The following is an 11866-nucleotide window of genomic DNA, read 5'->3' on the forward strand; positions in this document are numbered from 1 at the left end:
TGAATATTGAACTTGGTGGAATCACTCGGTGGTCACCTTTGTAGAACACCTCCTTAGTCCTCATGAGAGGGACATGCAGACACCCTGACCCTATCTGCTGTGTCACTGAACCCCAACCCCTGCTCCTCTCGGGTCTGTTGTTTTCATCTGCCAGAGGGACAGACATTTCCCCACATCTTCCAAACCTAGAAGATATGGCCAGGACAGGAGACCAGACTGACCGCAGAGAAGCCTCTTCTCATCAGCCCAGCTGGCAGTATGGTGGGACGAGGCTCTGCCGGCTGCAAGGACTATGACTCCCCCGAGTTCCTTAGAGAGGCCATTCAGCAGGGCCCCTCCACCCACCCATCCACAGGACCTGTGGGCACCTTCACTCAGGGTCCTCACACCAACCTTGCCCCCACCTGCTCTGGCTCCTCAAATGCTCCGAGGCCTAAGTGCTGGATCCCACACCCGATGTCCCCTGCAGGATCTGCTGCTGGAAGCAAAGCGCTCTGACTTGAACAGCGACACTGACTGACTCTTTCAAAGAGATGTAAAAAGGAAATACGCTGTCAGGGTGACAGCTGTTTTCCCTTTAACTCTTGTTAGGGAGTTAACAAGGTTCCTCACAACCTAGTAATTCCCAGTGGAATTTGTATTTAGATTGAAGAAAGCTTTAGAGATCTTTAATGCACTGAGGTTAGCATTGAAGAATTATTGCAAATTGTAATATAAAGTAACAGCCTCACTCTGTGGCTGGTTAGCTTGGTAATAGGGTTGTAAATGATGAGCTATAAAACTGGAGGGAGAATTAGAGGTCACAGGCCTGCAAAGCATAGCCTTCTAAGATTTCCTGGCAGATTATCTGTACTCTGTCCGCACCACTCCAGTGAGGACACTCCCTGGTCTCTGGGAAGCTGTCTGAAGCCCTTCCCATCTGTAGGGTAAGGTAAAAGGTATCAGACTTTTCTGCCCTCCCGCCATCAGGATAGATGAGGGAGCCCTGTGATCCTGGGTGCATGCCTGATGGCGTTCACCTGAGTGGGTACACCTGAGCTAAGAGACTGATTTATAAAGGTGGTGCAGCAGTGTGCGGTGTGGTGGTAGTGCGGTGTTAAGGGTGGAGAAGTGGAGTGTACGGAGGAGTGCGGCGACTACAAACAACGGCAAAGAGCATGTGGCTGCTAGAACCGTTCATAAACCTGCCCGGAATGGGTTGGTTGCTTTACACCATCGCTTGGCACAGTGGGGCTGCCTTCCCGAAAGCCCTGGCACTGACCCGCATGGCTGGACTCCCTTTCAGCTTGTCCTGACACTGACCTTCTTATCACAGAGGTTAGTTGACCATAGGAAACCCCCCACACCAAGTGAACATTCACCTCAAATTCTAGACAAAGAGTCACCCTTTCACCTCAGCAATACACCTAACTTTAGGCCCCAGATTCTGGCAACATTCCCCATTTGTAGACACCTTCAAGTGTTCTTCCTCACTGGTCATTCTGAAATTAAAGCAGTTTGGTTGTCATCAAGAAAAAAAGGAGTCAAGTAGACTGAGGGGATGAACCCAGAACCACACACAGAGGATTTGGACAAGCAGAAACTGAAATCTCAAGTTCATGCTGATTCCACTACAAGGCTTCAGTGGTGCTGGGCCTATCAACAGTGTTCAAGCCTGTGTGTAGATTGCTGGCTGTGCTTCCTCCAGGGCAGATTCCCAAAGGTGCTGACTTACCAAGTCTGGAACATGTGTCCACATTTCCCTCAGCAAGTGCATGCCAGGTAGCGCTCAGTGCTCTTTATCCTGTGTTGTGTGTCCAGGACAGGAGACCAGACTGACCGCAGACAAGACTCTCTTCTCATCAGAACAGCTGTCCCAACAAGACAGTGTTGGCTTCACCTGGGTATTGGCAAGAACAAAATTTTCTGCTTACAATTTTTTTTTGTTTTTATTATTTTTTAAATTAATATTTTATTTTATATAATTCTTCCATCATTTTCATATTTGCACAATGTATGCATTATCATTTTGGTTATATTCCCCATACAATTGCACCCCCTTATTATGACCCTAATCCTTCTTCTCCCCGCCACCCCCTTCCCGTAGTGTGTCTCTGGTTTATGGTTTCTTGTTGATTTTGATTTTTACTTTGTATTAATTAGTCTTTTTCCTGGTCCCATATTATGTTTTTCTTAATTCCTGCTATGAGTGAGACTATCCGGTATTTTTCTTTTTCTTTCTGGCTTATTTTGCTGAGCATGATTCCTTCCAGCTCCATCCATGTTGCTGCAAATGGCATGAGTTTCTTTTTTTGATTGCTGAGTAATATTCCATGGTGTATATGTACCACATCTCCTTGATCCAGTCATCCATTTTTGGGGCATTTGGGTTGTTTCCATAGCTTAGCTACTGTAAATAGTGCTGCTATAAACATAGGTGTGCAGGTGCTCTTTGGAATTAATGTTTCTGTGTCATTTGGGTAAATACCTCTCCAAAGAGGAAATGCAAATGGCCAACAGGCATATGAAAAAATGTTCAACATCGCTTGTAACCAGTGAAATGCAAATCAAAACTACCATGAGATACCACCTGACACCAGTGAGAATGACACATATTTAACAAACTAGCAACAACAAATGTTAGCGAGGATGTGGAGAAAAGGGAACTCTCCTGCACTGCTGGTGGGAGTGCAAACTGGTCCAACCACTATGGAGAGCTGTGTGGAGATTTCTGGACCTACTAAAAGACAGAGCTTCCATAGGATCCAGCAACTCTGCTTCTAGGTATTTACCCAAATGCTTACAATTTTATATGCCTGCTGCGAGGACTATGACTCCCTCGAGTTCCTTTAGAGGCAATTCAGCAGGGCTACCTACACCTACCTATCTGAGATTCCAAAATGAAATCCAGATTTTGCTCACTTAGATTCCCATTTTCCTAGGATCAGAATTTCCTAGAATCATAAAAGCTCAGGAATGTAAGGGTAAATAATTGCCCTCCCGCCATTAGGATTGATGATGGATCCTTGTGGTCCTGAATGCATGCCTCATGGCGGGCACCTGGAGTGGGATGTGGCCATATGGAAGTGGGATTCACCTGGGCTGAGATGGTGCTTATAAGGGTGGCGTCACGGGGATGCAGCAGAGCAGAACAAAACTACCAGAAGAGAACGACAAGGAGAAATAGCAGAGAAGCAGAGGCCACGAGAGAAGGCCAAAGAGCCCAGAAAGACTGAAGACTTGCTGGGGGCTGGAAGGCTTGCCAGCCTCCTGGCCCCCCAGCACCCCTGCCTGCTGTGTACCTGGTAAAATGACAATAAAAGCCTGGAGAGCCACCGATGTCTCCAGGACTCTCCTTTACTGTCTGTTCCAATCATAGAAAACCTGCACTGGCCCTTCCTGCCACTATAGTAAGGAAACTTAAATTCCTCCTGATCTGACCAGCCTTTACCTACCAGGTTCGCAGTATTACTACAAACAGTGGAACTTGATGTTGTATGTTTCTACTTTTAGTACTTATAGACACTGTAACTCCATTGAAAAAGCCCTATTTGCAAACCATGAAGCTATTTATAAATACTGAGGACTTACCCAGTACCTACCACGGACTCAACACAACGCAGGTTCACAGTCTGGAATGTTGCAGCAACTTCATTTTAAGCCCAATTGTTTTGTGATCCTATTTTTATGAAGACATGAACTGATCAGAAAATATATCATCAATGCTTTGACATGAAATATTTAGTGATGATTGTTCGAGTCTGCTTAACATTATGAAGTCAGACTGTACTAAAGAGACAGGAGGCATCACATGTGCTCTTGCAGAGTGACAGAAAGGTGTAGCTGCAGATGGACAGGCTTTTGGAGAAAACCTGATGCTATCTCTGAGGCCTGAGAGAAAGGATGGTGCTGCACCTCCCCCTGCAGTGACCCTCAGGGCTAATGGCTGTTGCCATGGTCCCTGAGGTCCAGCGTGGGCAAGGAACCATGCGCACAGGGGGAGAACAGCAAACTCCCTAAGATGCAGAGAAGCCGAATGCCTGTCAAGAGATAACGACCACCAGAAGCTGCCACAAAGATGATTAAAAGAAATGCTGACCACCTGGAACCTTATCTCGCTTTCTCAAGGCCCATAAACTTTATTCTGCTACAACTGTCTCTCTAAAATCTTTCCTTTTTCTGGTCATTGATTGCTAATTAAAAAGCATACGTAATTTAATAATTAGGCTAATGCAAATGAAACATTACTAAACACTGTGTTATAATAGAATTGTAGTTTAATAATCTTTCTATTATGTGCTTAACTTTAGTACCTTTGATATTAACTACATTATAATATAAATTTACCTATGACAATTAATTATGAGTAAACATAAGTAGGTAATAGTAGTAGTAATTAGTACAAGAATATAGAAAGAGTTAATAACCTGTCTACTTAGGAATGCAGCTAGGTCCAGATGTATTTTGGACATAAATCACTGCCCTGTCAATGATAAGCTAAACCTATGAACAAAACAATTTTCTTTGATGTTTACCGATCCTATGCCTTTAGAAAAAACATATATATACTGACCACTAACAAAAATAAAGAACACTCAGATTTACACTCTCTCTTGAAGTGTGTCTGTTTGTCATTTCTTTAACCGAATCCCTGACCACCCTGCGCAGTCTCTCAACCCTGAGACGGCCTCATTGTCTACTGCTGTGCTGGTCCACGGCAGGTGGCGCCCGAACGTGGGGCCCAACTTCAAATTTTGCTGAGTTGTCCACCTAAACAAAGAGGTGAGTAACGAAGAGGTTGCGTTGGGTAAGCTATCTCCTTCTTAGTGTGAGTGTGTGAGTGAATTTTTTCCCTTAAAAATACCCTCTTTTAAAAGTCAGGGATAGGATCCTCACTGGGGCGTCCGGAGCTCGCTGATAAAGGGTGATCAGTTTGAGACAGTGAGAAGTTCTTCTAAGTGTAAATATTCTTGTGGTGCTGAGTGTGTGAGAGAGTGCATGAATACGGCTCCACAGCCTTAGGGCTACGGAGTCTGAGTGGGCTGCACCCGCGGTTCCCGTGGAGGACGTCATACGGCATAACGGTCATCTGCTCCTTGGAGCAGCCTGGTCCGGGGTTTATGCGGACAGACCTTAGCTAAGACGCCTCCGCAATTTCCTGCGAGGGACACGGGCCGGACAGCACAGTTGAAATAAAGATCTTGGGTGAGTGAACAAAAGCACCACGAGGTCATGGGTCAACAACAGACCAAAAACAGAGATCTTTTTCTTTCTATACTGAAAAATATGATTGAAGCACGCGGTATTAAAGTGAATAAAAAAGCTTTGTTACAACTTTATGAATTCATAATGCGGGTATGCCCGTGGTTTCCTGAAGAAGGCAGTTTATCACTAGAAACCTGGAAAAAAGTAGGAAAAGAAGTGGAAGAATTCTATGACCTTCATGGGCCATCTCAGGTCCCGGCACAGACTTTGTCCTTGTGGGTACAAATTAGAGATTTGTTGATTGATGACACCGAGGCAGAATTGTGGGACAGTCAACGGGGAGAGGTTCAGGATAATACTAAAGACAACAAAAACCTAGAAATAACACCATTACTCGCTCAAGCCTCTGCTCCTATATTAAAGGAATCCCTTTCCCATGCAGAGGATGAGCCTAATGATCATGAATATGCTGAAATGCTAGATAAATTAACTTTCAAAAATGACAAACCCTCCCGCCCAGTTGCCACTCTTTTTTCCAATCGTTACTAAACCCAAAACTGCACTTAAAAATCTTCCTCATGATTGTGTCCTTCAAGGGCCCCTAGGCAGCATTCTAGGATCAGCAAGAGAGGCCAGTAAAACGGGAGATTTTTCATTTGCCTTTCCCGTGACTGGACCTCCGGCCTTGACTCGCACTGATGACGATGGCCCTACCTGGGAGGCTATTCCTATAAAAACTCTTAAAGAATTACAATCAGCTGTTCAGACTACAGGACATAACTCCCCTTATACTTATCAAATTATTGACATGTTATTGGCCACTTGGATGACTCCTTATGATTGGCTTAATCTTGCTAAAGCTGTTCTTCCTTCGGGAATGTATATATTATTTTGCATGGAATATGAGGACCAAGTACATGCCTTCCTTAAGGAACATGATGATATGGTCAAGGCTGAGAAAATTTCTCTTTCCATGTTCATGGGAACAGACAAATATACTGATGTACGCAGACAGGCTGCCCTTCCAAAAGATGTCCTAATTGAAATTAATAAACTAGCAGTTGCCTCATGGAAAAATTTACCTTCACCTGAGCACAAACCCACTAATCTCACTGATATACACCAACGCCAGGATGAAATGTACCAAGATTTTGTGCCTAGATTAGAAACTGCTCTGGATAAGGTTCTTCCATCCTCCGAAGCACGGGATTTGTTGTTTAAACAACTTGCATGGGAAAATGCTAATTCCCTTTGTAAAGAATTAATTAGACCCATAAGAAAAACTGGTACACTTCAAGATTACATTAAAGTTTGCTTAGATGCTTCCCCAGCAGTTGTTCAAGGCATTGCATATGCTGCAGCAATGAAAGGACAATCTTTTGCCGCTTTTGTTCAGTCCATGCCTCATGGGCGGCGTAACAATCAGGTTACATGCTTCAACTGCGGCCAGCCAGGCCATACCTCCAAAAATTGCCTAAACAAGGCCCAGGTAATTGCTAACCTTAAACGTCCTAATACCCCAGGGCTATTCCCTCGTTGCAAAAAAGGCAATCATTGGGCCACTGAATGTCGTTCTAAATGGCATAAGGATGGCCATAAATTAATCCCTAATTCTAAACAGTCAATTGACTCAAAAAACTTCCAGAGGGGCAAGCCCTCAGCCCCGTAAAAGAAGGAGGGTCTCATCAACAACCCCCTAAGCCCAATTCCCCTCCCCAAGTGTCAGTTAATGACCTTCCCCGGGGCACCCCGGGCAGTGCTGGTTTGGATCTAGCTGCCATCAAGGATGTTTTATTGTCTTCCACAGAAGATGTGCAATTAGTTGAAACTTATTTAAAGGGACCGCTGCCGGCTGGCTCGGTCGGACTAATAATTGGTCGGAGTTCAAATTACAAAAAGAATTTTGAGGTGTTGCCAGGTATTGTTGATGCGGATTTTACAGGCCGAGTCAAAGTTATGATCCGTCCATTAAAGGAAACTATTCAAATTCACAAAGATCAAAGAATAGCTCAAATTCTAATTTTAAATTATGTCAAACTTCCAAACCCAGTTTTAAAAGACAAACGGGGAGACGGTGGTTTCGGCTCCACCGAGGTCGTGGCTTGGACACGGCCCATTACAAAACAGAGACCTTTACAGACAATATATGTTAATGGACACCCCTTCACGGGATTATTGGACACTGGTGCTGACAGGTCATGCCTAGCTGGCAAAGACTGGCCCTCGTCATGGCCCATTACTAATTCCTCATCTACTTTAATTGGTTTAGGCATGGCAGACAATGTAGCTCAAAGCTCTCAGCTTTTACATTGGCAAATGAATGAGCATTCTGGTTTCTTTCAGCCATATGTGATTCCTTCCTTGCCCTTTTCGTTATGGGGCTGTGATGTGATGGAATCTATGGGGTTAACTCTCACCGCTCCTGATTTAATTGATGAACAGGCTTTTTCTTAGGGGCCATTGCGGAAAATTTATTTGCTGATAAAATTGCTTGGAAAAACAATGATCCTGTCTGGATACCTCAATGGCCCCTTACATCTGACAAAACCCAGGCTATACATGACATTGTCTCTGACCAATTACAAAAAGGGCATTTAGAGCCCTCTAACAGTCCGTGGAATACTCCTGTCTTTGTAATTAAAAAGAAGTCAGGAAAATGGAGGCTTCTTCAGGACCTCCGCTCAATTAACAACACTATGCATGACATGGGAGCGCTTCAACCAGGCCTCCCCTTCCCTGTAGCTGTTCCAAAACAAAATCATATCATAATTATTGATTTGCAGGACTGCTTTTTCACCATTAAACTACACCCTGATGATTCTCCTCGGTTTGCCTTTAGTGTTCCATCCGCTAATTTTAGCCAACCCTGGCAACGCTTTCAATGGAAAGTCCTGCCTCAAGGCATGAAAAATTCTCCTACTTTATGTCAAAAATTTGTTGATCAGGCTTTACAAGCTACCAGACATAAATTTCCTGATGCATATATCATTCATTACATGGATGACATTCTCCTGAGCCACTCCTCTAAGGAAGGTGTGGAAACGCTTTTACAATGTGTAATTACTGGCCTGACCTCCTTTGGACTTGTCATTGCTCCTGACAAAATTTAGCGTGATCGACCACTTAACTATCTGGGAAAAACTATTCATGATGATTTCATCATGACTCAAAATCTTCAAATCCGCCTTGATAAACTTTCCACATTAAATGATTTTCAAAAATTGCTTGGAAACATTAATTGGATTCGTCCTTATCTTAAAATTACTACAGGTGATTTACACCCTCTTTTCCAGATTTTACAAGGAGATCCTAACCCTAAATCACCTCGGTCCTTGACGCCCGAGGCTCTCTCAAAACTGCATTTGGTTGAACAAAAACTTTCTGAAGCTAAAGTTTCTCAAATTGATTATTCATCACCATGGGAATTACTTGTCCTTAAAACTGAATTCACCCCTACTGCCTGCCTGTGGCAATCAGGTATTCTTGAATGGCTTTATTTAGCACACAATCAAACAAAAATGGTTACATCTTATACATCTATGTGTGCATTTCTCATAATGAAAGGGCTGACACGTTCTAAAGAACTGTTTGCCAGACTTCCTGCCACTATTGTTGTCCCATATACTAGAACACAGTTAGAATTTCTGCTTCAAAATGATGATGACTGGGGCATAGCCTTGCTCAATTTTCCTGGTCAGGTCAAATTCCACCTGCCACAGCACCCTATTTTAAAATTTGCGACAGAAACTGCTTTAACTTTTCCAAAAATTGTTTCCTCGCAGCCTCTGCCCGGAGCTGCCGTTGTTTTTACTGACGGTTCCTCCTCTGGAATTTCGGCAGTATATCATCCTGATCAGCCTCCTATGCAGCGTTTCTCTAAAGGAATTTCTGCTCAGCAGACTGAAATCATTGCTGTAACACTTGCTTTAGAGCATTACACATGTCCTTTGAATTTATATTCTGATTCTAAATATGTTGTCTCTTTGTTTCTGGCAATTGAAACTGCCTTGATATCTGGGTCGTCCCATATTTCTTCCTTACTGGCTCACTTACAAACACTGCTACGAGCCAGAAAACAAAAATTATTTATTGGCCACATTAGAAGTCATTCTAATCTGCCTGGACCCCTGTCCTTAGGTAATCAGATGGCTGATTTACTTACAAAATCTCCAGCTGTCATGACGGTGGCTCAGGCTCAAGACAGCCATGCTCTTCATCACCAAAATGCTAATGCTCTACGTCACCGTTTTCAAATTACTAGAGAACAAGCCAGACAAATTGTTCATGAATGTCCTTCTTGTCCGGATGTTCATCATCCTCCCAAACTAGGAGTTAATCCTCGAGGCTTAAAGCCTCAAGTTCTCTGGCAAATGGATGTAACTCATGTCCCCTCTTTTGGGAGACTTTGTTTTGTTCATGTAACTGTTGATACTTTCTCACATGCTGTTCATGCCACTGCCCGTACTGGTGAGGCAGTGAAGGATGTTATTCAACACCTTACTGCATGTTTTGCGGTGTTGGGTAAGCCATTAAAATTAAAAACTGACAATGCTCCTGCATATACTTCCAAATCATTTCAGTCATTTTGTGCCCAATGGCATATTGCTCATGTTACTGGCATCCCTTACAATCCACAAGGTCAAGGTATTATAGAAAGAACTCACCAAATATTAAAAACTCAACTTGACCGTCTACAAAATGTAGCTCGTTTTTATTCCCCTCAGCATCTTCTGCAACATGCTCTGTTTGTAATTAATCATCTTAACTCTGATGACAAAGGTGTCACCCCTATGGTGCGGCATTGGGGATACACTGATGTCCCCAACCTGCCTCAGGTCAAATGGAAAGACCTCCTCACTGGAGCCTGGAAAGGCCCGGATTTACTACTTGCCTCAGGGCGAGGTTATGCTTGTATTTTCCCTGGGATGCCGACTCCCCTGTCTGGATCCCGGACAGACTCATCCGCCACTGCCCACAGGTCTTGAGCGCGAGCTCAGGTTCTCCGCCACCGACGGCAGATGGCGCGCTTGACAAGGAGGATGCGTCGCCTTCACCTTCAACGGCAGCATCCCGGCAGTCTTCCGACGTGGGGTCACATAAAGGCCCTCTCGATTATGGCTGAAGACCTGGTTCAGCAACATAATGTTCCACGCACTGCCTCATCAATTTTCCTGGCACTTATTGCCATTTTGGCAACTCAGTCTATGCCCGTACAAGCGGCACATTTCTGGGCTTATGTTCCCGAGCCACCTTTTCTGCACCCGGTTCCCTGGACAGAAAACTCTGTCATAAAAGTTTATGTAAATGACACCAACCTTCTTGGTGGCTTGGCTGATTTTCACTCTGAACACATGGTTTCTTCCCCTATTGATTATGAGGGCCTATCTGATGACCCTCCACTTTGTGCCTTTGTTAATTCTGTCTCCCTTCCTGGTTGTATGATGTTGCATTATGTCTCCATGCTCACTGAAGCACCACCTCGCACCCCCCTTGAAAGCCACCGCACGGAAAGCAGAGACCGTGTCGTCTGGGCTTTGACATTTATGGCCATGGATCAATTAACGGAGGACAATTTAATCCGCACGTTCTCCTTACCACCCTTTACTCCCCCTTTTCCCAACTGTGTTCAAACATATCGGGATGTTGACCAATACTGGGATTCACTTATTACCTACCCAGTTTGGCTGCACTGTGGTTTCTCTCAGGCAATGCCTATATCTCCTCTTATGTCTCAATTTACTGTGTATGATTTTTCATTTGCTGTTCCAACCCTTCACTACAGAAAGTTTTCTGTTGGATGGGTGCCACCAATGTATGCTTTTAATCATCACAATAAGACTTATTTACAGCCTGAACTTTTTCGTCTCTTCGCTGCCTTTGATGATGTACTTTTCAGACAACCTGGACAGGACACCGCTAAGATCCCAGTGCGTGCCTGCGTTGGATACCCCTTTGCTCTACTTCTGGGAAATGCCACAGCTAAACGCATTCAACTGCGTGGGACTTCTTACTCTGTACATTGTTCTGGCTGTGTTATTACTAATTGTATTACCCCCTCTCTTGCTCGTATATATCCTGTGGTGGTCTTACTTAAAAGACCCCCCTATGTTATGTTACCTGTTGATTTACATGATATGCCTTGGTATGATAATACTGCCATGCAAGTTTTAGATGAAGTACATGCTCTTCTTCGTCCTAAACGTTTTATTGTTACCCTTATTCTAGGCATTGCTGCCTTGATTTCCTTAGTTACCTCCTTGGCTGCTTCCTCTGTTGCTTTAGTTCAGGAAGCTAAGACAGCTTCTTTTGTAAATGACCTTACCAAAAACGTGTCCATGGTGCTGTCTACACAGCGGGACATTGACTATAAGTTAGAGAGAAAGTTAAATGCTCTGGAAGAAATTGTTATTGCTATTAGTGATGAGGTTCAACTTCTCAAACAACAACTGTCTACTCGTTGCCACATTCAGTTTCATTTCATTTGTGTTACACCTTTACGTTATAATTCTTCCCTGCATTGGAATCTTACTAAACACCACCTATTGGGCATCTGGCATGACAATGACCTTTCTCATGATCTCTCGTCCTTTCAATCTGAAATCTCTGCTGTCAGTAAATCTCATCTGGATACTTCAGTCTCTTCCTTTGCCCATTCTCTGGCTTCCACTCTCCAATCTTTAAC

General features: G+C 43.9%; 1 protein-coding gene across 1 annotated transcript in view; it reads left to right on the forward strand.

Moving 5' to 3' along the window:
* Positions 1-1679, forward strand: part of LOC129145716 (zinc finger protein 260-like) — a 36707-nt gene extending 35028 nt beyond the window's left edge. Inside the window, exon 5 of the mRNA XM_054694826.1 lies at positions 203-1679. Within this exon, the coding sequence (XP_054550801.1) occupies positions 203-498 (296 nt within the window). The 3' untranslated portion in view covers positions 499-1679. The remainder of the gene's footprint in view (positions 1-202) is intronic.
* Positions 1680-11866: the final 10187 nt, after the last annotated feature.

This window comes from Talpa occidentalis, unplaced genomic scaffold, assembly GCF_014898055.3.
Source record: "Talpa occidentalis isolate TD23 unplaced genomic scaffold, MPIMG_talOcc4v2.1 talOcc4.14, whole genome shotgun sequence".
NCBI classification, from domain to species: Eukaryota; Metazoa; Chordata; class Mammalia; order Eulipotyphla; family Talpidae; genus Talpa; species Talpa occidentalis.